Source organism: Tamandua tetradactyla, chromosome 5, assembly GCF_023851605.1.
Source record: "Tamandua tetradactyla isolate mTamTet1 chromosome 5, mTamTet1.pri, whole genome shotgun sequence".
NCBI lineage: Eukaryota > Metazoa > Chordata > Mammalia > Pilosa > Myrmecophagidae > Tamandua > Tamandua tetradactyla.
In genome coordinates this window covers 93,269,481-93,295,374 of record NC_135331.1, presented here as the reverse complement: position 1 = coordinate 93,295,374, position 25,894 = coordinate 93,269,481, and the positions used below count along the sequence as shown (strand labels likewise).

Genomic DNA, 25,894 nt, shown 5'->3' with positions numbered 1-25,894 from the left:
TTATATAAGCAGAATTTTAATGATATAAAACAACCAATAATAAAGAAACACTGTATTATTAATGTGACTAATAATATGTTGGAAAATACAAAGTAGTAAGTATTGGACCAGTCAAATTTAAGATCAGGTTGCCATAAAAGTTTACATTCTGTTTTTGTGTGCCTTTTCTGGGTACCTGTGAAACTCAGATGTTTCTCCAGCTTCTCATGTGCAACTTTTCACTGTTCCATTTGTAGTAGACACTGGGTTGTATTTGAAACAAAGGCTTTATTGCAGGGAAAGATGAGACCAAAACTAAGAGACAGAGGAAAAAGAATAAAATTCATTTGAGAATTATTTCCTATGTAAAAGTAAAATATGAGAACATTGAGCAGTTTTATAGAAACACTATAACAAGTTCTAAAAATTGGTTTAAGAGAATTAAACTCCCTGAGTCTAGTATTCCAACTCACAGTATTACAGAGTTTTCTTTTTTTAAATGCCTTTGGTAGACTATCAGCTGCATCTATTCAATAGCAAACTCATCTTCGCTATTCCTTTAATCGATGTTTGGCCTTCAATTATGGCCTCTATTATAAACTTCTCTAGGAATAGCAACTCTTCTATTCTCTCTTATGTGATCCTAGGAATGCAGCGATGTTAATAATTGACTAGTCATTTATTAAAAATTCCATTTGGGACAATGGAAAAGTTTTGGTATTGGATGGTGGTGATGGTAGCCCAACACTGAACATAAATAATAGCACTGAAATATATATATTTGAATGTGGTTAAAAGGAGAAATTTTAGGTTGTATATATGTACTAGAAAATTTTTTTTAAAAATCCATGAAACTGCATAACACCAAAAGTGAACATAACACCCTAAGTTAAAAAAGTGCTTTGCGTAATTTGTAGCTTTCTCAAGTCAAAACTGAGGAAACTGGCATTTCCTCTTGAAAATAGTCTCTCGTTTCTTTTCTTCATGAAGACTGTTTTGATGAATTAATGCAAGCCACAAAACCTAATTCAGTAGGTCTGATCTTTTGCTCAGTTACAATATGTGACTGCTATTGACAAGCTGTTGTCAATTTTCTTTAGGCCCCAGGGTGTAGAATTGAAGTAATTTATTGAGATAAAATCTGTGTTATTCATTTTTAGGTTATTCCTTGGGCATTTTCTCAGTTTTGATCATGAAGATACAGTTAGTTTATTTCAATACTATTTTTTCCTGGTGTTAAGTGTCTCATTAACAGAAATTAGAAATGCTATCTATTCAACTCTTGTAGAGTGGGCTAGCCCCCTTTTTTCATCCCTCCTGCCTGTGAATTAGGATGTTGAGAGGGGAGCCTAAGCCAGGCGTAGAACAGGGTGGGTATGAATATGACTGCACATTGTTATACATTTTGACCTTTTTTTAAATTAAGTAACATGTTTTAAAAATTTGCAGTGTATGAAGCACTGTGTTTAATGGAGAAAAGGGATTTAGATATTGTCCCAGCTTCAAAACAACTTACCATCTCTTATGGGCAATGGGGACACACACAGATAATAAATGGAATGAATGAAAAGTGGTTGTGGGGTGAGGTTGGGTGTGGCCTCCAAGAGTGGAGATGGCTTCTTTTTCTTTCTCCCAAGGTTCTAGTTTGGATGATTGGAGTCGAGAGGAACAGTTGTTCCACCATAATCTGACTCTGTGAATAGAGAGTGTACCAAGTGGAGGAAACTGCTATTCTTTTTCATTGTGAGCAATTTTAAATATACACAAAGGTAGAAAGAATAATATGATGAACCCTCATATATTCAATAATACGTGAATACATATTCCCTCAGATTTGGTAATTATCAAGATTTTGCTACATTTGCTTCATCTCTCTCCCCTGTTTTGCAATTGTGTTTTTAAATGCAGTTGATATATATTCACATACCATATAATTACACAAAGTCTACGATCTGTGATTCACAGCAACCCCATATAGCTGTGCATTCGTCATCACAATAGATTTTTGAACATTTTCATTACTCCCCCCAAAATAAAAATAATAATGAAAATAAAAGTAAAAAAGAACACCCAAAACATCTCACCCCCCCATCCCCTCCTGTTACTTATTTTTGTCTTTTTTCCCCCTACTCTTGTGCCTATACACTGGATAAAGGGAGTGCCATTTTCTTGTTTTACCACAGTGTCGTTGTGACTAACCAAATTCATTATCTCATAGAGGATGTCATTTTTAAGCTTTATCCTAGGTTATGGTGGGTATTTTTGGTGTCATCAAGGTCTTTCTTGACCTGGTCCCCAAAATTATAAACAGTATAATTCTGCATGAGAGGCTTTTTCTGGATAATTTTTCTAATGAAAGAATCTGACTCTTCAATTCTGATAACTACACTTACAGATGAGCATTCTACTGAAACCAGTTTAGTTATAGTTGTAGGAAAGCAGTGGAAAAACTCTGTATTTAGTCATAAGGAGGTAGCTGTGTGGTGCAATGGATAAATCATTGGGTAAGTCAAATCAGCCTGACGTGGTCATGAAGAAAAATATAGTTAGAAGGTATGATAGTGTTTGATACTCAGGGCACAAAAAGAGCTGATGATATTTGAGTGTATTATAGCTCTTGCCATGATGTTATACTTTAATTCTTCTCGCTCTTCTCTACTTTAACTGTCCTAAGCACGGGCATGGAATTAATTTGCACCCCTGAAACTATCAGTAGTACAACTTTCTCCTTCTAGTACATGAGCACACTTAGATAACATATATCAAAATATTCTTGAAGTTGAAGAGGAAAGTGGGGAGCCTGGGAGCCATGTAGATGATTTCTTCTTTCCAGGGTTAGAATAGTTCTTTTCATTTCCTGTGGATCTGTAATATGATTTCTAATAATTTAGTCATTTTAACTAAATACTGTTATTGCAGTAAATATTCAGTGACCAAAATGAAGCTCATCATAATCTCCCGTTCCTTTCTCTGTGTTTCCTATCTTGGCTAGTGGCATGATTACCCACTCAGACAAGAAATCCTTAGACTTTATCTTGATTTTTACTGCCAGTCAGTCATCTTTACAATGGCTCTATTCACTTCATTCCAGTTTTTAGCACTAGGTCCAGATCTTTACTGCACACCTGAATCATTACAATAGTTTACATTGGCCCCAGATCTTTCTCAGTTGCTTTTTCTGCCAGTTTATTAGATCTGCCTGGCTGCATGGTTGCCATTCTAAAATAGAAATCTCATCACATCACCTTTCCACACAAGCCTTTGTTAGCTCTCAGTTGTCTACAGAATAAAGTCCAAACTTCTTGAGAAGGTGTTTGATGTTCTCCATAGTTTTTTTTTTTTTTTTTTTTCTGTAAAGTTTTTTTAATGCCTGTGGGGAGTGGTGCTCAGTCTTTCTTGGCAGCTGTTTTCCTCATGGCAGGACGTTGCTCAGCTCTTCTCTCTTCCTCTTGGCACAGATATGGGTCCCCACCCTTTTCTTGACCGTTTTCTCATCTGTCCTTGGAGATTTTGAGTAGTTCCATGGTGCACCACTCATTCAGGGTGAAGCGGGGCACACCTGTCTGATCATGTCCTGGATGAACTTGGTGTGCTTTGTAAGGTGTCTGTGGTGACAGCTGTGTTGCTCAGCTTGCTCACATTCCTGGTCCTCTGATGGCCCTTGTTGAGGCCTCACGGCCATGGGGTAGTACAGAACCACAGCTGCTGCTCCTCAGTGCCTGCTGCGGTGGAAGCCGTCTGTAGTCTTGTTATTCTAACCTGCCTGCCATATGCCTCAGCAATGCTGGACTGCGTGGTGTTGCTTTCACATTTTTATTCTCCCTGCCCTGTTGACATTGTTGTTTTTCTGAAATGCTGGCAAGTGATGAGGGGCTATTCCAGCCCATATGCATTCATTTATACTATGCTGAAAAAATGAAGCTTCTCCGGAGTGGATTGTAATGCAGTTTTTACTCATTTCTTTTAGTATTATAAATAACTACCATGTATAATTGCAGATCAGAAATATTCTTGGATGTAGTTTCTAAAGTAGAGTCCAGAGTTCAGTGCTCCAAGGACCTGGAGCCTTAAGCTTTTTCTTTTTTTGGCTTTTAAAAAGTAGAATTTATTAAGTTGCAAGTTTACAGTTCTAAGGCCATGAAAATGTCCAAACTAAGGGAAAGATACCTTGATTCAAGAAAGGCCAATGAGTCCAGAACATCTCTGTCAGCTGACATCTGCTAGCTTTCTCTCCTCATTTTAAAAGCCTTCCCTGGGAGCATTTTCCTTCTGCATCTCCAGAGATCTCTGGCTGTGTGAGTTCTGTTGCCTCTAAAGCTTTTACCAAAATGATTCCCTCTTAAAGCTCTCCAGTAAGCAACCCCACCTTCAATAGGTGGAGCCACATTTCCATGGAAATCATCAAATTAAGTTACCACAATTGGGTGGGTCACATCTCCATGGAAACAATAAAAAAGATCCCACCCAGCACAGCTGAAATAACATTAAAGAGCCCTGGCTTTTCTGGGGAATGAAACAGTTTCAAACTGACACATACAGCTTTTAAAAAATCTTACAACAAACTCAAACAGATCAAGTACTGATGTGGGGAAGGGTAATATTTTTTCTGGTCAAGCCAGCCGCATCTTTCATGTTGTAGAATGCGGGTCACAAGGAGGGCAGCTTTGCAGAAATTCTCAACAACACTATCAGTTTCCCTGAGTCCCTTCTCCTCTAGTGTGTTAAATCATTCTTGCTTGAAGCTGCCTCTGTGTCATCATTCTCCTTGTCAGTTTTCTCTTTGTCAGTGGTAGGTGATGAATCTACCTTCCTTTCCTGACCCTAACGTATCCACAACTGAGCTGGGTTCTATGAGGTTCTTTGATGCCACTTTGCCCTATTTCAAGACATCTGGCATCTTTTGCAAGGCTTGTCTTCTTATTTTGCCCTTGATTTGCATTTTATTTCAACATTTTATCTGATGGCTGTCAGCAAACTCACAAGCATGGTAAGAAGATTATTATTTTTATTTTTTTCATACAGTTTTATTGAGATATTCTCACACATCATACAGAAGTACACAATCACTGACTCACAGTATCATCAAGTAGTTGTCCATATATCCCCATGATCAATTTTGAAACATTGCCATTACTCCAGAAAGGAAATAAAAATAAAAAATAAAGCCCAAATCTTCCCATACCCCTTCTCCCTCACCCCCCCCCCCCCGCATTGACCAATAGTATTGGTCTGGTACTTTTGTTAACTGTTAATGATAGAATATTAAGATATTACTGTTAACCATAGTCCATAGTTTGCAATAGGTACACCTTCCCTCATTTTCCCATCTATTATTTGTTTTTCAACTTTTGTTCCCCCTATTATTTACTTATTTTTAATTCATAATTTTACTCATCTGTCCATACAAAAGATAAAAGGAGCATCAGACACGAGGTTTTCACAATCACATAGTCACATTGTGAAAGCTATATCATTACACAATCATCTTCAAGAAACATGGCTACTGTAACACAGCTCTACAGTTCCAGGCTCTTCCCTCTAGCCTCTCTAATACACCTTAAACTAAAAAGGGGATATCTGTATAATGCATAAGAATAACCTCCAGTATAACCTTTTGACTCTGTTTGAAAGCTCTCAGCCACTAACACTTTATTTTGTCTCATTTCCCTTCCCCCTTTCGGTTGAGAAGGTTTTCTCAATCCCTTGATGCTGATTCCCAGCTCATTGTTGGATTTCTGTCCCACGTTGCCAGGAAGGTTTACACCCCTGGGAATCACGTCCCATGTAGAGACGTGGAGAGCAGTGAGTTCATTTGCCTTGTCAGCTGAGAGAGAGATAGGCCACATCTGAGCAACAAATGAGGTTCTCTGGGGATGACTCTAAGGCCTAATTTTAAGTAGGCTTAGCCTATCCTTTGCGGGGATAAGTTTCATATGAACAAACCCCAAGATTGAGGGCTCGGCCTATTGATTTGGTTGTATCCACTGCCTGTGAGAATATCAGGAATTCTCCAAATGGGGAAGTTGAATTTTTCCCCTTTCTTGCCATTCAACCAAGGGAACTTTGCAAATACTTCTTTATTCACTGTTCAAATCACTCTGGGATTTATTGGGGCATTGCACTGGACAAACCTACAAAATCTCCTGTCCTATTCAAGGTTCCATGTACTTAAGGTGCTCAATTAACCTGTCCATATGAGTTATATTAGGAAATGCACTGGTCAAAATATAAATTTTGTACCAAATAAACATATTTTGCTTTAGTTTCATACAGAAGCTGAAGTTTTAAGATATGAATGACCATCTGTTTTCAACACACTGCAATATTGACACTCCTTTGTTCCTGGAGCCTTGAGTTTTGATAGTGGGTATCAAACATTTTTTTTTTATCATTTTTTTTTCCCTGTGAAGGCTGAAATTCTGCATTTACCTTTGTTGTTTACCACTCTTTGCTTGTGGCAAGGAGGAGAAGGAAGATGTAAAAATTAAGGAAGTAGATTTCAGTCAGAGAGAGAGAGAAAAACACCCTGATATGAGGTTATCAAATACCAGCTGTTTTGTGGTTTGTTAAGGAGGAAATTCTGCAAAAAAAAAAAAAGAGAGAGGGAGTGCACTTTTCTTTTTTTTTGCATGGACAGGCACCAGGAAATGCAGGTGAGAGCTCTGCCTGCTGAGCCACTGTGGCCCGCACTTTTCATTTTGAAACAAGATTCTTTGTTGACTAATATCTTTACAGCCTTTCTCAAAATGCAGAATTAACAAAAGGTGAGAATATTTTTACTTGTCTGAGTAACTGTAAACTTGTTTTAATGAAACATTTTAAGAATTACCCATTTTTATCATTTTTCAAAAGATGATTATTACATTTGTATGGAAATTCAGAAAGGTATCATTCAAATGCTGTTTATGTCTTTTTTTTTAGACAAAAGAAATTAGAAAAAGTGATGGAAGAAGAAGGCTTAAAAGATGAAGAGGTAATCAATATTGGAAATTTTTTTCTAGAATGGCAGGTTGCATCTTTTTCAGAAAGTTGCTTGCTTTGGTGTAGAGGGGAAGGGTTTTGGCTCAGTGATTAAGGGACTTATCAGGGCTGGCTTGCTTCTGGATTTAGGTATTCATGCAGACGGAAAAGGTAATTATTAAGTACTCAGTAGTGGATGACTTCTCTAGGCCCAGTTGTAATAAATCAATTAGATTTTAAATTCCAAGAAAAAGGAGGGATGAAATCAGTGGAAAAAAAAAAGCTAATTAGAGCATACTTAATGGAATTCACTGAATAGGCTCCGTGAGAAATAGGGTGAATTTCTGAATGAAAATTCTGAAATCAATATCAAGGCAAACTATCCTTCTTAAATCACCTCTTCCCATCATGCTCGTGGCTGAGGTAGGAGAAAATATAGTTAACATGGGGCTGTGCAAGAAAGCAAAATGACAGTGGAAAGACCATTAAAAATAGGAATGAGGGCAGTGTGCCGGTGGCTCAGTGGCTGATTTCTTGCCTGCCATGCCCAAGATTCAGGTTCGTTTCCCGGTGCCTGCCCATGTAGAAAAACAAAAAAAGGAAAGAATTACAGAACCCAGGAAAATGGAGAAAAGTATTCAGGACTTACAGGAATCATAGAAGGTTAGAAGACCCAAAGGGAAATAGAAAAACACACTTTATTTGATATAAAAGAAGGTTAAAGGAACTTGTTGTTGGTTTTTTTTCCCCCCTTCATTAGAAGAGTTAGAGTAGTGGTTGCCGAATAGGTTCATCAGAGTCCTCAGAGGTGGTATCCATCTTTTCATTGTGGTTTGATTAGTGCTTCTGAAGGTCAGGGAAGGGGACGTGATCACTATGAGTCTTTTTATGGTGCTTTCATGTGTGAAAAGATTATACCTAGTCTAGTGTGGCCTTTATTTACAGCTGGGTCAGATCACAAGTATGATTTTGTCTCCCTCCTCTCCTTATTTAAATATCTAGAAACGGCTTAGGAGATCTGCACATGCTCGGAAGGAAACAGAGTTTCTTCGTTTGAAGAGAACAAGACTTGGCCTGGAAGATTTTGAGTCCTTAAAAGTGATAGGCAGAGGAGCATTTGGTGAGGTAATAACCACAGCTACTTATCAAATGCAAAATTACCACAGAACTTTGATGCTTCTCACATACCATAAACTCATGATTGTTGATGTAACCAAAATATGGGATGAGGTGAGGCAGTTATGCTACCCCTACATCATGACTGCTGTCTGTCCTCTCTTCTTCCATTGCCCCGGTCTCTAATTACTCCTCTCTGAGTGGCCAGAGTTGATGCTTTTAAATGTTGATCTAGAGGGAGAGGTGAAAAGTAGAAGGAAACCAGTATTTATTTACTGAGTGCTTCTCTCCTATAATCATGACAGTAACTCATTTTATAGATGGGGAAATTATAGCTCAGAGAGGATATATATATATAATGTCCCATTGTCACATAGACATTAGACAGCGGGACCAGGGATTAGGCCCGGTTTTCCTGACCTTAAAGCTCTTACTTTTCCCAGTACCACACTGCCTCTCCATGAACAAACCAACAGCATATTTCCACCCTTTATTTCTTCCTGCAAGATTGGTACAGCTCTAAAAAGATGGCCGTGGGAGACAGAATTTATGGAAAGGAGGTATATAGGTAGTGGGAGAGAGTTGAAAGCATTTGCAACTTTGTCCAAGCCAGTTGTTCAGATGCATCCTGCTTGGTCACAGGAACAAACTATTGGGGAGGATTTCAATGCCCATACAAAGTTATTCACATTAATGGAAAACACCCAAGTGATGCAGTAATTGCATTATCTTTGTATAAAAGGAGCAGCATATAATTAAAAACCAGTACCCGGGGGAGATGTGCCTACATATGCAAAGACACAGGTGAAAGATTAAATTGTTCAGAATCTCTGCGTTGGCATCTTGAGAGTGGAAGAGGTACATTACCACCTCAGAGAGCTTTCTGTTCAGTGGGGAAGACAGAGCTCTCAGCTAGGGAAAACATGAAGAAATGTTGTGCAGGGAGAAGAAATATATCTTGGGAGAAGAAGGGAGGATATGCAGAGGTGTGACAAGAAATATTCTCTTGGTTTACAGACTATTAATTTTCTTTTCATCCTAAAATTATTCTCTTTTAAAACATTGGAAAATAAAAAAGAGGAAGGAAAACATAACCCTGTTTTCCTAATTATACATTTTAGGTTTTTCTCCTTCTAGACATTTTTCCTATCCATAAGCTTTTTGTAAAAAATGTTTTTATTGATAAAATAACATACAAACATTCCTTACATACAAACATTCCATATATGGTGTACAATCAGTGGCTTACAATATCATCATATAGTTGTGTATTCATCACCATGATCATTTTTTTGAATATTTGATTCACTCCAGAAAAAGAAATAAAGAAAAAATTACTCATACATACCATACCTCTTCCCTCTTCTTAACCACTAGTATTTCCATCTACCCAATTTATTTTAACCTTTGTTCCCCCTATTATTTATTAATTTTTTAATCCATATTTTTTACTTATCTATTAGTACCCTAGATAAATGGAGCATCAAACATAAGGTTTTTGCAATCACACAGTCACATTGTAAAAGCTGTATCATTATACAATCATCTTTGGGAAACAGGGCTCCTAGGACACTGCTCTACAATTTCATATCCATAAGCTTTTGCTTTTCTTTAAAATATTGTAATTGTTTCCTTAGGTTTTCTAAGCTGATTAAATGACATGTGCCAGGGTTTAATGAGTCCTTCTTAAGTTCAAAACTGGAGATTTTAAATTAGATTGGTTTGTTCCAATAGAGAGCCAAGGCTGTTCAGATGTGGAGCTATATAATATGAAGTTGTTTTGAACATTGACTTCACTGTGTAATATACACATTTTGGAACATTAGAACATTTTCTTCTGCTTTGTTATTGTTAGTTGCTTATATGAAATTTAAAACATTCTTTCAGTTTAAATATTACTTTCTGTATCATAAGAAAGCATTAGCTTGACAGTGTGAACTTTTGACTTGGCATTTCTTTTATAACTTTTAGGTGCGGCTTGTTCAGAAGAAAGATACAGGGCATGTGTATGCAATGAAAATACTCCGGAAAGCAGATATGCTTGAAAAAGAGCAGGTAAAGCCCAATCGTAGAAGTACTTTTAATTGGTTTTCATTTTTATTTTTTTTGTCTCCTAAAACTTTTATTTAGTTGACATGTATATTTTTATTACAATTTTCTTTAACTTCATCATATATGACTATGCATATATTAATTTTTTTCCTAACAAAGAAACCATTACTTATATTTTAAAAGTACATATAAAGCCTATGGGCTGCGTGCAGTCTTTTTTTAGGTTGAAAGCCTGTTAGAGAAGCAACTGTTGTTTGTGTCTCCCAGTTTATCATAAAATGTCCTTGTTTTGAGTTACCTTTTTTTGAGGCACACTTGCTGGGGTAGCATATTCTTTACCAGTAGCTGAGAGATAGAAATTATGTATGCACCTTGGAACTGGGACTTAGTAATTAGTATTTAGAATTTACAATCTAAAACATGTCGTAATATGCGTCTCTCTATACTCAAACCAAAGTTGGGTCTTCTGGGTAACTCATTACTACCTAAGAGAGAGATGAGTCTTCCAGTTTCTGAATGGATTTGAAAAATTTAATGTAAATGACAGAGCCATGCACATTTCTCCTTTAATGATTCAGAACACTTGCTAAAACACAAACTCCTTTGCAAATTGAGTTATAAGAAGCATAAGTACTTTTTTCAAGGAGAGCTCCTGATACAGAGCCCCAAGCAAGTGGTGAAAACTGGCCGGACACCAAATCCGTTTCTGCCTTTATAGAGGAGTTATAATCACTGAGTCCTCTCTGCCATCACTTAAGCGCCACCTAGAAGTTTCGACTTTTTACTTTATTTTTATGTGCTATTTAGAAGCTATAGACTCTCAGGAATTTTGGTTGAGGGTTCCACCCCAGCAGTAATTCTTCAGACACTATAGTTTATACACACATGAAACATATTCAGAATGTGCAACAGCCCTATTTATGTACTATCCAAAACTTAGTCACTGAAAGAGTTCAGTTAATCTCAGGAAGGCAAAGGCAAAACTTTGTATAGAATAGTCAGTATATTTGCATTTCACTGGTAAGTTTTATTTTTGCAAGCCTCTTTTCTTACAGTTTTAACCAAGGCCTTTTTAGCCTACCTCGTCATCAAATAATTAAATTCAAAATAAAATCGTTATGTATATACCATGACTTTCAGAGTTATTAATCTTATGTAGTATGTGACAGGTGCCTGGCATGGTAACAGACAGGCTGAGCCAAACTTCTTATGAAAAAACATTTTCTCAAATATTGTGCCTTCCTCAAGGACAATTTCTAAAATTTTTCTAATGAAAGTAAAGGAAATGTCTGTTAGCATTAGGATTTTAAATGATGCATTATCTTAATTGATAAGCTCATCTTGTTGTTGAACTCACCTCCCTAGGTTTGATCTCAGTATGGCCACAGCCTTTCCCTGGGTCACCCATCTTGAAGAAGCATGCAGCAGTTTTTGTGTGTGAGTTAGACTTAGATTAGTGCAAATCCACCATCATTTTTGGATAAAAGGATGATAAAGTTTAGATTCAGAAAGGTTAACTTTTTGTAGGTAGTTGTATGAGCTTTATCCTGATAAAAAGATATTTTCTGTTTGTTAGTTGGTTTGTTTTTACTAAACTGAACAGGAATTAAAGTTAACCACAGGAGAGTTCAGGTTGTTATTCTGTCCCACAGGGTGGGAATTTCTGCTTCCTTGAAAGTAAAATTCTAAAGCGTAAGAGAGCAGCTCTTAACCAGTTTCTTAATATTTCTCTTTCTCTGCAAAGGGAAAACCTCCAGTTGTGATACCTGTAAATAAATACAATTTTATAAATATTGTACAGTATGTTGAAAAAAAGCAAGAGTACAGATTTCCTGTAAATTTATCTTTTTGCTTGAGAATTGACTACAGGGCAGGATGACTGTAAGTGTCTTGCAGAAGGTAGTGATGCCAGTGTAGTGTTAGGATGGGACAAAAGACTGGTTTTCATCTCTGTTTCCTAGTGCCCAGGATATCAACCAGCATATAATTTTTCATTCCCACGCCATTCAATATTTATGGAATGGAGGAAAGAGAATTCTTTGGTGTGTATTGCACTTCTAGGTCTTCTCTTCCTTATTCTACATGCACCTGACTCATCTCCTAGATTTTGAGGTTCTGGTTGCTGTTTCAGCCCTAGTAGAGAAGGGCAAGGTATGCTCACAGTGCCTGTAGGGTCCCCCTTGATAGACAGGGAACGTTACAGTCACCATTTTGTCCTCCAAGGTGAGTGACAAGTGGCAATTGTAGTAATGCCTCTCCTTTTCTCTGGTTCCCCATACTAGGTAAGTGCCCGAAAGGGAACCAGGGGAAGCAGAAGTTTGGTGAAGTTTGGTCTACAGTCTAAGTGTCTGGTAGTGAGTGGGTCATAGCCCAGGCAGCAGTCTAACAAGGGGCATCTAGTGTTCAAGTACTTCCCAAAAGCTTCACCTCTGCTTTAAGGCTAAGTAAGGGCAGATGATTTACTCTACTTCATCATGGTTTCATAGCACGGTTCCTAACCACCCATATCTTCCATTTATCTTATCTTCATATCATAAGTAGAGGCGTGAAAAATGTAGGTTTTCTGTAACATTGAAGCTGTTAAAAAATTCCCGGGAGACTAATTTCAGTAGAGAGGTAACACTCATGAATGCACACTCAAACGTTTTCAGGCCCCCAGGAGATAGATAGCACAGAACAATGAAGCAGGTTAAGTCAGAGGGGCCAGGAGAGAGGGGCGGGACCTGTGTCCAAACAAATGTTAAACACGTTCCCATAAAACAAACAAGCACACACGTTTTATGAAACAAAATATAACCATGGCTGAATTTGTTAACAGAAATGCCAGCCTGTGAATCTTGGTACCTCTTTTACCTCAGAACATATTGTAAAACTGAAGATCTATAGCATATTTTAAGAGTAAAATCTCTATTCAGGTTGAACTGGGTTTTGATAATTTAGACCTGATTTGGAATCTTGTGAATTTGGGATCTTTTGAACTTAAAATAGCAGGGATGGAGTGGGATTTGATAATATACAGTAGTGTTTTAATCACTATTATATATTTAAAGTAAATAAGATTATAAACATTTAAATTAATTCTACCCCAAACCTCCTGCAGTTTGATCTCCTTAGCTAGATATTTTAGTAAAGTAGAAAATTGGGAATATCATTCATTTGAACCTGCAACTTTCCTTAAATGTTCTTATATTTCAATTTGGTAAGAATTTATTGAGCACATACTCTGTGCACAGCAGTGAACTAAATACTGTGCATCATGGTTTTCTAAAATTGTCAACCAGAGCATTGCAGATATCTTTGCCTACCTGAGGTAGGGCTTATTTAACAAGTTTCATGTTGGAGACTTATTTTTATCTTAAAGTTTACTAGAACAAAAATATATGAAAAAGAATAATATTGTAACTAATTAGGGGTTCAATTTATAGCACTATTAAAGTTGCCATTTGCATTAAAGCCATTCATTTTGCCATTTTTTAGCCTTTCATTGCTCGAGTTTTTATCACCGAAGACCTTCAAGTCAAATGTTGTTTTCAATTTTTAAGTTAGTAGGTTTGCCTGAGCAGAAATAAGATCTCTTTTGCATCTTCACAATTAAATACTCAAAACAGTGCTTAAATTGTTTAAACAAATATACAATCTAATAAAAAGGAGCAAGGCTTGTCATTAATCAAATGCATATACCTCCAGGTTGGCCACATTCGTGCGGAGCGTGACATTCTAGTGGAGGCAGACAGTTTGTGGGTTGTGAAAATGTTCTATAGTTTTCAGGATAAGCTAAACCTCTACCTAATCATGGAGTTCCTGCCTGGAGGTAATTACTTGATGATGAAAGGTCATTTTTCCTTTTTGTTCTGTGGTTTCTTTCTCTTACTTCAACAATTAACCCTCCTTTCTCCTTTTGATTGTGCTTATAAAGTTGCTTTCTCTATCTTCTTTTAGGTCTATAAAGGAGGTCATTAACCTGTTTTGTGCTGGGGTGTCTTTCTATAATCTTAGTGTCAGAAAAGTAACCTTGTTCACTCTCATGATTTCAGATGGACATTCCTTTTTTTTAATGTGTAGGAATAAAGCAGGAGTCTCGCCTGCTCTCCTGTCAGTGGGAATCATGTATGAGTTACCCAAGTGACAAAATTGAAATAATAACATCCTTTGCTTCAACTTTTTGTTTCTGTTTCTGTAATCTATATTAAGGGATTAATTCCTCATTATCTATGTTAATAGCCAGCAGCAATTTATCATTTCCCAGATTTCAAGTTTTATGTAACTCAGCATATATATCTACTAAGACAGCTCTAAAGTCACCCAAAACAGAACATGCCATCTGTTCTGGGGAACAGTCTGTTTCCCAGTGAATGGTTGAACTTTGAGCAAATTCTGGTGGAAAAAAAAGTAAACTTTTTTTTTTGACTTTACAGCAAAGCAGATATATAATTATGACATAATATTTTTACCTCAAGACAACCCTCGGTTTAGATCTAGGGTCATAAGAACTTTTTATTGAAAATTGGCAAAATTTAGAGGAGAATATGTCTGGCTGAATGAGGAGAAACCTCAGGCATTTAGATGCCAGTTCTTAAATAGAAGAAAGAAACAGCTTGGTTACCATCCCCTTGACATTTGTCTCCTCAAGCCTTATCTGCACCATCTTCCATTGCTTCTCATATCTCCTGGATTCAGCCCTTTGCGGTTGGTGGAATTGGTCTGCAGAGCTATAGACCATCTGTTCTGAGGTCTCTGATCATCTAGGCAGGCTTCCAGGTGAGGCCATTTGCTGCTGCTCTCCTAGGCCACAGGGCTAAGGCCCACAGCTACCCTTAGACCTAGTGTGAGTATACCACTAAAGTCACAATATGTCTCTAGACTGAATGTGTGGCTGCCAAGAGTGATTAGGAAATCATAGTTTTCAAGCATTTTAATGAATTTTTTTTGCCTGAGGTTTATTTGCTTGAAGAAAAAATACCTACTTTACTCCAGGAATATAAAAATTCCTCCAGTTATAGACAAAATTAAATTAAAAAATCAGCATGATGTGCTATTAAAATCTGAGATTTCTTTCTCTTTTTCTTGTTTTCTAACATGAGTAGCTTTATATGAACTGTGACTTTTTCTTGTTTCTCTCAGCTTTAAATTACTTATACACATTTTCTTTGCTTTTGTTTAACTGTTATGATCAGAGTCTTCTTTCTCTCATTTTATGTTATTGGTATTAAGCAAAAATAACAAAATTTTGACTTTACAGAAAATTAAGGAGGTTAACTTTTAACTGCTAAAATATTGATATTGTGTTTTAAAAAGTTTGCGTAAAACATATTGAGTTGTATTTAAATCTCTTTAATAAAACGATGGAGGTAAAAAGAAAACACTAATCTTGGGAGGTATTAAAAGTGTACTTGTGGGAGGCAGCTTTTATACTTTCCAGTAGATAGAATTTTCAGTTGTTTAATTTGTTGACTAATACTTTGCTACCTAGGTGTTCTGCTTTTTTATGTGTTTGTGTTCTAGTGTTTTGTGATGAGAAATAGGAGAGCTTTTGAGCTTTTTTTTAGCAACCCCAAAATGTTTACATTTTTATTTGGCAGTTAAACAGCTCTTTATAACAATGCCAGTGTAACCTATGTGAAAATGCTGTTTAGTTCTAGATATGAAGAGAGAGGTTGGCAGATACCTGTACAAAGTAAAAAGCAAAATAGCTTTTTTCCCCAGTCCGAAAAATTATCTTAAGTAAACTACAAACTTAATTTTTCTTTAGCGGTAGGAAAATCTCCTTTTTCTCTCGAAATTAAGATGGAAATCACAGCTCGATAGTCAGTGTGAGTGTGAAAATGCTCTATTCTCAGTGGCTCTGATTTTTACCTTTTAAATGTTAAAAACCACTTACTGTTTCGCCCCCCATGGGTAGTATGGGTCTATTTCTGGAATACAGCAGGGGCCTGTTTAGGAGTGTTTTATGTTGTTAGATAGGGAAGACATATAAGAAAACTGCCCCCTACTCATGTGTTATTTGTGTGTGTGTGTGTGTGTGTGTGTGTGTGTGGTGGATTTGTATCTTTTTGTTTTTAGGGGACATGATGACCCTGTTGATGAAAAAAGACACTCTGACAGAAGAGGAGACTCAGTTTTATATAGCAGAAACAGTATTAGCTATAGACTCCATTCACCAACTTGGATTCATCCACAGAGACATCAAACCAGACAACCTTCTCCTGGACAGCAAGGTATCTGTGGGGGTAGCAGCATAAAGAGTGTATTTATTAATACGAGCAGCCTCTGCTTTAGTACTTTCATAACCTGTGATAATCACAGTTAAGAGAACTATGGTTTTGTTTTGTTTTTCATTTTCATTAGGTAAGTTTGCTGTAATTTCCTTTCTCTGAAAGGCTTAAATCATATGCTATGAATCTACAATTTGACTGAATACTTCTCTTTAAAAAACGTTATTCTTAAAAGTGATGGACAAAATTGATTTAGAAGGGTTTTTTTCTGTAATCAAACCAAAAGAGTCATTCATCTTCCCTTAACATATAATTTTTTTAATTGATAAATCTTAACATACAAATATTCTATATATGGTGTACAACCAGTGGCCCAATATCATCACATAGTTGTGTATTCATCACCATGATCATTTTTAGAACATTTGCATCACTCCAGAAAAAGAAATAAAAAAGAAAAAAACTCATACATACCATAACCCTTCCCCTTCCCTCTCATTGACCACTAGTATTTCCATCTACCCAATTTATTTTAACCTTTGTCCTCCCTATTATTGGTTTATCTTTTATCCATATTCTTTACTCATCTGTCCATACCCTAGATAAAAGGAGCATCAGACACAAAGTTTTCACATCTACACAGTCACATTGTAAGAGTTTCATTTTACAGTCACCTTTAAGAAACAAGGCTATTGGAATACAGCTCAACAGTTTCAGGTAGTTCCCTCTAGCCACTCTAATACGCCATAAACTAAAAAGGGATATCTATATAATGTGTAAAAATAACCTCCAGGATAACCTCTTGACTCTGAAATCTCTCAGCTACTGACACTTTATTTTGTCTCATTTATCTCTTCCCCCTTTTGATCAAGGAGGTTTTCTCAATCCCTTGATGCCAGTCTTGGCTCATTCTGGGATTTCTGTCCCATATTGCGAGGGAGATTTACACCCTAGGAGTTTTGTCCCATGTAGTGGGGGAGGGCAGTGAGTTCACCTGCCAAGTTGGCTTAGAGAGAGAGGCCACATCTGAGCAACAAAAGAGGTTCTTTCAGGGTGACCCTTTAGGCTTAATTTAAGTAGGCTTAGCCTATACTTTGCAGGAATGAGTTCATGGGGGCGAACCCCAAGATCAAGGGCCCGGCCCATTAATTTGCTTGTCCCCATAGCTTGTGAGAATATCAAGCATACTATAAATGGGGAAGTTAAGTATTTCCTCCTTTCTCCCCAGTGCCCCAAGGGGACCTTGCAAATACTTCTTTATTCACTGCCCAAATTACTCTGGGATATATCAGGGCAGCATACTAACCTGGACAAACCAACAAAGTATAACACCCTAATTCAAGATTCCATGTACTTATGGTGTTCAACTAAACTGACCATACAAGTTAAATTAGGAAATGTACTACCCAAAATATAAATTTTACACCAAACAAACATCTCTCCCTTCGGTCTCACACAGAAGTTGAAGTTTTAAAATATGGGTGATATCATCTTTTACCCTGTATTCTCATTTACCTTAGGCCTGTCCAGATCAGCTTCATTCGTATCTCTATTAGAAGTCAGATCCCTTTTTCAATTTTTGAAATAGTTCCTGCATGGAGTGCTGCTGACTTTCATAGCTTCAGTGCTCTACTTCTGAGTCTCAGGTTCACATAAATACCTGAAGTTTCTAGGAACCACCAGGTTATAAACAAACAGCTCAGTATCTCAGAATTTAGAAATAACAGTCACAACTCGTGAATGTATGTGATTGCTATAAAAGCTTACAATCTAGGATCTTTTAAAATAGGCCCCAACCTGATAACCCATGCTCTTGACTTCAGTTCACCAAATTTTTATAGTTAGTCCATATGAGTGAGGCATGATAATATTTGCCTTTTTGTTTCTGACATTTCATTTAACATACATTCCTTAAGGTTCATTCACCTAGTTGCATGCTGCCTACTTTGTTCTTTCTTGTGATCGGTCAGTAGTCTGTTGTATGCATACACCATAGTTCTGCGTTCCATTCCTCAGTCTTTGTACCCTTAGGCCACCTCCATCCATTGTGGATTACAAACACCACAGCCATAGACACCAGTGCCTTAACATATAATTAACTATACTAATTCATCACCTATCCGGAACTCCTTGTTGGGCAACCTTGTCAGTTAATGAGGAACCCTGTGAAAAAACAAGAAGTAAGGCCAAAACAAACAACAAGAAAACCCATGCAAAAGAAAAAAAAAAGTGTTACCAAGTCCAGGTTCCAAATCATATGTCCTCTACTTAAATAAAAGACCTGCTCATCCTTTTTAATGGCCTATTTATATTTATCTTTAGACATTGCAAATAAGCTTAGTTGCTTGATTCCTAAGCTCACAATAGATCCTTCTGTGGATAACTAACTTGCTGGCTAACCTTTGACAAATCTTTTCACCCATTTGGACCTCACTTTTCTTATCTGTAATATGAATATAATGATCTAGAGAAGTGCTAAATTCCCCTTCACCTTCACAATTCTAAAATGTGTTCTGTTACACAGAATTTTTTTGTTTTTTGATGCAGCATTTTCTCATTTTTGTTTAGCTTTCTTCTGGCTAAATAATTACAGTTGGAAATAGTTCAGTGTTAATAATTCTACAGTCATACAATTATAAACAAATAGCATCACCTTGTAATCCAACTTTGACAGCCTGTTAATACCAACTTCCAAATTCTCTTCCCCACCACCAATGATTAAAATGAAACTGACATTTATTTCAATTGTAAAGTAAATAATAGTAAAAGCAGAACTCAAGGAAAGTACATGTGGTCCCGCAACTAAACTGCCACAATCTGTCTGCCTAACATTGTCTGTACTACTCAGCTCCACTGCCACATGCTTTCAGAGGTGTTTCCTCCTCTACAGTCTCTTCTGTGGACATAAAACCATTACAACATGTACTACACTAAATTCTAACCGCTGATTTCGTCTTACCCCTCTATTAACAGTTGAAGCAGATTGTCTTTTCTCATTTCTATATTCCTTGATCCTATCACAGGGTCTAGTATGCATTAAATACTCAACAAATGTTTACTGAATGAATAAATGAATGAATAAACAATATTGACTCCTGTTGTTTTAACCAAACACTGCAATAAGTATTTCATTTCTTCAAACTTTATTTTATATCACAAACACCCAAAGAAAGAAAACTAGTAATTTCAGCTCATTCCCAACGGCAATATATTAATCCTTATGTCCATTTATATTCATGTATATGGCCCCATTATACACTGACACATTTAGGATTAGGTCTCAGCACTTAGTCTTCATTCACATCCACCACAGTTATTGGAGATACACAGATGTATTAGAATGGCTTACTATGATATCAATATTAATGTAGTTGATATGAAAATTCATTTTAATAACCAAGTCTATCTCTTCTTTCAAATGAGGCCTTTTTCATGATGAAATCTTTTAAATTTCCCTTTGGCACAAAAATCAAGCCATAAAGCAACAGTTTCTGCCAGTTTTAATATGTTAACATAACCGCTTTGTTTCTTCCCCATTTGTGTTCCTAGAGTAAATTACATTGCAGTGACTTCTGTTGTTAGCCCCATTGATTGCTATTACAAATTCACTGCTAGCCATTACGTTCCCAGCTTTCAGGATCAGTATATTACAAAAATGCAAGGTTTTAGGAGGTGAAAACAAATATCTGAAATTTAAGTGAAAAATGATAAAATTCTTTCTATCAACAAAGTCAGAGATTGCTTTTATATTGGAATATTCCATATTTTGAATAATTACGTTTAAACCTAAAAACTGTCAGTAAATAGTTAATTTTTTACTCCTTCAAAGTAATAAAGGTTCTAATAAAGTACTATTTATAATTGTTAGTTCTTCCCAGTGAATACATACAAATAAATCATTCCTCTAATTGATTACTGAGAAATGAAAATATTTGAATTTTTAAAATACAGAGCCCTTAATGATTAATAATTTTTTATGGGATTATCCATAGTATCTTATACTTCAGAATTCATAGTATTTTACACTTCAGATAAGTAACCATTAAAACAAAGAAGTCAGTGACAGATATTCATTTAAACTACATCATAGATCAAGAAACATACATTCAGAAAAGATTTCAGGCCACTCAGTAATAGATGTTTATAAAACCCAAGAAACCTTCAAATAGCAAGTAGACTTCAAAAGGACCAAAATATTAATTTATGTTGGACCATGACTAGGAATGTCTTCTTAATGTTGACATTTTCATGACATTTCATGTTCATCATCATCAATCAAATAATCAGCTGTGATAAAGCAGTAGGAATTGCCTCTATAAATGCATTTTGATGTGAAGCTAAGCTGATGACTGGTGCCAGAACATGAAGGGGCAAGTGGGAAATAGGGCAGAATGGCGGCATATGGAGACCCATCCTCATATTTTTGAAGTCAGTGAAATTATTCCTTACAAGAATGGCCTTTCAAACAATTACTGGGCTCTCAACCAGTTCTATTTGATCTTTCTTAAGTTGTTTGTAGTTTCTAATATGCTTCTTTGGCACTACAAGATAATGATGAGGTGCTGCTGGTTTCATATCTTTGAAGCAAATCAAGTCTTCATTCTCACAGGGCAGGAGCTCGGTGCCGGGTTCTAGTCCCCGCCCGATCCAGCAGAACACGCACTTGCGGTCATAATCCTCGGGCTCTGGGGTCCCTGTGGTGACCCCACACGTCTCCACTGGGGACACCGTTGGTGGTGTGGTGCAGTCGTCGCCGCTTCATGGCCGGCGTCTGGCACCCCAGCTCCGCCGCCATCACGCTGGCCCCACGCAGGGCCGGCCTCCCGCACCGCCGCGCCGCACTTCCGGTCCTCGCCCTGCGCCTCGCGCTGAGCGGGGTGCCGTGTTAAGCAGAATTTTGTGTTGACTGAATTTTTCTTTTAAGTAGAAAAGTAAATTTAATTTCTAGGTTTTTTTTTTTCTTTCTTGTCTCTTGCATTATAAAATATCTGACATTTTTGCCTATTTTCTTTGAAAATATTTTTTTCTGTTTCAGAAGCTAGGAGACTTGTCATACAATTTCTTCTGACAAGAAGAAATAGCTTTTTCGTTCATTATAAGAATAATGCATATTCATAGAAGATTTAAATAATATAAAAAGTTACAGAGGAGAAAAATCACCTATAATCGAATCACTCAAAGATAACCACTACACAATTTTGTTAAACTAGTTTTTATACTTTTTGTTTTTGATTATAACATAAAAAATCAGTAGCCTAAAAGTAAGTAGTTTGATATTCTGCTGTTGACAAGTTAATGCTATATAAGAGTGTTTTCCTGTGTCATTAAGTTCAGATATATTCCTAATAAACCACTGATTTTCTACCTTTTGTGATTTTTGGGTTTAGATGCCCTGGTCTACCTCAGGTATCACAGTGCTATCTTAGTTGTACTCCTGCAGTCTGTATTCAGGTCCGGCAAACATATTGAAGGCCAAGAACATAGGGACTCAATTTAGCTAAGGAACAGTGGGGACCTTGCTAGGTATAAATTTGCTCTCCACAGTATGCCAGCTCAGACTTGTAGTAAAATGTCCTCACAAGCAAGCTCATTTATGTGTTCAGCCATATAGATTGTAGAAGTGAAAATTAAACGGTTTGAGTTCCTGCTGTCTACTCAGAATAGCCACAGAATTCCTTGCAAGTCTAGACTTGAATAGCATTTATTCCAAGGACCGCTTTTTAAGACATGTTCCTTTGTCAGATGTGTCCAGGTAAAACATGAAATCACGAGAACTGTTAAGTGAACTCTTAGTAACTTGGCTTGTAAAACAAGATATTTACAAAGATACCATGTTAATGAGTTCAAAGCTATCCTGGTTTGTCAGTTTACCTTGCTTACAGACACACACACACACACACACACACCCACACACACCCATGAACTTAATGGGATTTATTTAAAAAACAAGCCTGACCCATCTGAGCAGCACCCCTTGAACTTTGTACCTTGGGAAGTTTAGTATGTTAGAATCTGAGATGTCCTGAAGAAAGGCAGTATGTATAATATTGTGGAAAGACCACAGACATAGAAGTTATTGATGCTCAAATCTTGACCACACTGCTTGCAACTGAGCAATGTGAATCCTTGAACATCAGGATTACGCCTCATCTACTTAAAGTTTCACCACCTCAAGAACATCTCTCACGAAATAACTAGAATATGAAAATTCACAGTGACAGAAAATAGAGTACAGGTTACCAGGAGTGGGGTGGAAATAGGGAGTTAATGCATAAAGGGTGTAAGGTTTCCATTTGGAGATAGGAAAAGTTTTGGTAATAGTTGATGGTGATGGTAGAATAACATGAATGTGATTAATGCTGCTGAATTGTATGCTTGGGAATGGTTGCAGTGAGAAAGTCTGTTGTATATTGTTACCACAATTAAAAAAAAAAAAGAGCAACTGAAGAGACAGTGACAAATATAATACATGATCCTAGACTGGATCTAAATATGGAAAATAAAATGCCCAAAAGGGCATTATTGGGATAATTGAAAAAATTTGTATATACACCGTAGACTTAAAATCAATATTAAATTTCTTGAACTTGATAACTTTGCTTAGGGTAGTTACCAAAGTGAGTATCCTTGATTTCAGGAAATGTACATGGCAGTGTTAAGTGCTAGAGGACCATGATATGCAGCCTACTTTCAAATGTTTAGAAAATAGCTAGATAGAACATATGTGCTGATAGTTGGTAAATCTTGGTATCAAGATACCATTAGCCCCGTTTTCCAGGTGAAAAAAGGGGGGTTTGGTGAGATAAAGTAATCCTGGTCTATGACAAAAGAGCACAGGATGATGGCAAAACAGCATAGGAAGGAGTGATATACTTCCATTTCTCCAGCAAGCCACTTAAGTTCTCTGTGTATGATGTGTGGCTTATGAAGTTGTATAGATGAGACCACATATTTAAAGCATTGACCATGGTACCTGGCTCAATGGAGGTGTGAGTTTTCCTTTCAGAAGATTATAAAATCAGAGACTTATAATGGACTATGGTATGAGAACATTTATAAAGAACCATGAAATAATGTTTGTTCCCTTTGCCTTTAGAATAGTCTACTCCTTGGAAGTTATCCTAATGAAATAATTCAAAAGGGAAAAAAGCTATATGAATGGAGATTTGTTCATTTACTCACCATTTAACAACCATTTATTAGGATTTTGTTCTGTGCCAGGTCCAGTTAGGGTTGGGATAGTCTTTCTCTATCACAGGATGTTCACAATCCTCATTACAAGAGAGCAAAGAATTGGAAATTTCCAGGATTAGGAGGATGAGTAGGTAATCAGTGATGTATTATGTCAGTTGAATATTATGTAGATATTAAAAATTATAATTTTGAAGACCATAAAGATACACAGTGTATTATTTGATTGAGTTAGTTTGAGGAGTAGAAAATTATCTCCATGTGATATGAAGGGCTCAACTATATTTAAAAATCTATTGGATATAGGGGAAAATGTGCAAAAAAGGAAAATCGTTTATTAGTATAATAGGATTTGGGGTGATCTTTAAAGATTTCATTTGCTATTACATGTTTTTGCCTGTGATAAAAGAAAAAAACTCAGTATACTGGTTAATAAATACATTATAATTGAAACTGAAGAAGCCTGGGAGAAGAGTATGTTCTGTTCCACATCCATGAAAGTCCATCCATCCATTACCTTATTTCTTTCTTCCCATAGGGCCATGTGAAACTTTCTGACTTTGGCCTTTGCACAGGACTAAAGAAAGCACATAGGACAGAATTTTATAGGAATCTGAACCACAGCCTCCCTAGTGATTTCAGTAAGTATTAATAGCGATGCTAGCCTTTTTGTCCCTTAACTGGGCCTTGAAGAGCCATTCTTCTGGAGAATAAAGTATTCAGGACAGATTAGGAAATTCTCACATATGAGTCTTTATAGAGTAAAGCAATATGAGTGCTGCTAAATGTGTTAAGGTAGATGTTGAAACAAGCTTCATTTGGAGCTCTATTGGCAAGGTTATTTCGGATGAATATAGGGCAAGCAAAGTATTGAGGAAAAGCCCTGAGAACAGCTCCAGACAAGATTTTTCCCAGGTGCTTTTTTCCTTTCTGGTATAAAGAGCTTTCTTTATGTGAGTTATTTTATTTTGAGCACTATCAAACTGTAGAAACTATATAGTAAAATTACATTTCTGTTTAGAGAACCTATGTCAAATAATGTATCATAATATACCTGAAATATATGACAGTGACTACTCTTGGAAATTTGATGTTAATTTTGAGAAATTGTAAATATGTTAGGTTGTCTTTGGGACCTTTGCTTATGATTGAGACTGGATTCCCAGTATTTCTGTTTAAAGTCTGTCCATGTCCTATCTAGCACATGACCCACATGGAAATGCTAATCAGAACACCCTGTGATTCACTGAATTAATGCTAAGAACTTTTTATTTGGGTTCATAGACTTGCTGGGGATATGTGTCATCAAGAGTAATTGAGGTATGGACAGAAAAGCAAGACTTTAGGGTCTTATGTGGCTTTAACCACAGCCTGAAAACCGAAAATGTAGTCAAATGTTCCAGTCTGACCTTTGATTAAAACTTGTTTTTCCCACTTTTAGCCTTCCAGAACATGAATTCTAAAAGAAAAGCAGAAACCTGGAAAAGAAATAGACGCCAGCTAGTAAGTTTTATCTGTGGCTTCTGAAATGCTACAAACCAAGTTTGAATAAGTTAAAAAATGTATATAAATTTACATTGCCTAAGTGTCTGCAGCTTATCCCTCAATTTTGAGATTTTAATAGAATGTCATTTTGTCAGTAGCATCAAGGAGTATCTTTTGAAGGAGGACAAATAATATTAGGCTGTCTTGGTTCTGACCTCATTTTCATTTACAATTCCTTTCTTCCTACCCCATCTGTTCCTTGTTTTTATGATGGTTCCAGAATTGTGTTTCAAATGGAGTACTCTCAAAAAAAAAAACAAAATGAAGTACAAATACCTACTTAGAGCTTTAAGGCAGTGGTTCTCAAATTTAGGCAAATTAAGACTCCCAAACTTAGCTGCTTTCCTCCTTTGCAGTGGAAAGAAGAACGTGGTGGTAAAAAATTGAAGAGAAATATAAAGGAAATGTTTATGACTTATTTTATAAGTGTTTGAATATGTACATATATAAAATTATGTCCAACAGTCTTGACAATAAGTAATTTTATTGTATTTGCCTTAATATTATATTGGAAATTATTTAAATAGTACAGATTCACCAGTGAAACATCACTATGTAGGCAAACATTTACTCTTAACACTACTGATTAATGAGTTCATATTTGAAGTGCAGTGTCCATGTCCCAGAGTCTAGTTATTGGAAAATTATTGACCAGAGATACTAGAAATGAATACCACTCTATACTTCACTTTGCCAGAAATGATTGATGGCAGATGGATCGATGGCGTTTAGCTTTAGTGCCATTGCTAAAGCCAGAAAAACAGCAGTTGGAAACTATGATTTGTATTAGAAAGCAAGAAAAACAGCAGTTGAAAACTATGAAATGATGATCATGCACA

The 25,894-nt window shown here is 36.5% G+C and overlaps 1 protein-coding gene and 2 pseudogenes across 6 annotated transcripts in view; 1 reads left to right on the top strand and 2 right to left on the bottom strand.

Annotated features, from left to right (window-relative positions):
- Positions 1-25,894, top strand: part of STK38 (serine/threonine kinase 38) — a 99,061-nt gene that overhangs the window by 59,937 nt on the left and 13,230 nt on the right. For all 5 annotated transcript variants that reach the window (XM_077161622.1, XM_077161621.1, XM_077161620.1 and 2 more), the window contains 7 exons: positions 6,901-6,952; positions 7,942-8,064; positions 10,027-10,110; positions 13,795-13,918; positions 16,168-16,322; positions 24,049-24,151; positions 24,952-25,013. In XM_077161622.1, coding sequence (XP_077017737.1) covers positions 6,923-6,952; positions 7,942-8,064; positions 10,027-10,110; positions 13,795-13,918; positions 16,168-16,322; positions 24,049-24,151; positions 24,952-25,013 — 681 coding nt within the window. In that variant the 5' untranslated portion in view covers positions 6,901-6,922. The remainder of the gene's footprint in view (positions 1-6,900; positions 6,953-7,941; positions 8,065-10,026; positions 10,111-13,794; positions 13,919-16,167; positions 16,323-24,048; positions 24,152-24,951; positions 25,014-25,894) is intronic.
- Positions 3,366-6,812, bottom strand: LOC143682211 (large ribosomal subunit protein eL36 pseudogene; annotated as a pseudogene).
- Positions 17,838-22,469, bottom strand: LOC143682204 (adenosine 5'-monophosphoramidase HINT3 pseudogene; annotated as a pseudogene). The gene is made up of 3 exons (XR_013175030.1): positions 22,386-22,469; positions 20,479-21,187; positions 17,838-17,988 (listed from the first exon to the last, which is right to left on the bottom strand). The product of XR_013175030.1 is annotated as an adenosine 5'-monophosphoramidase HINT3 pseudogene (transcript).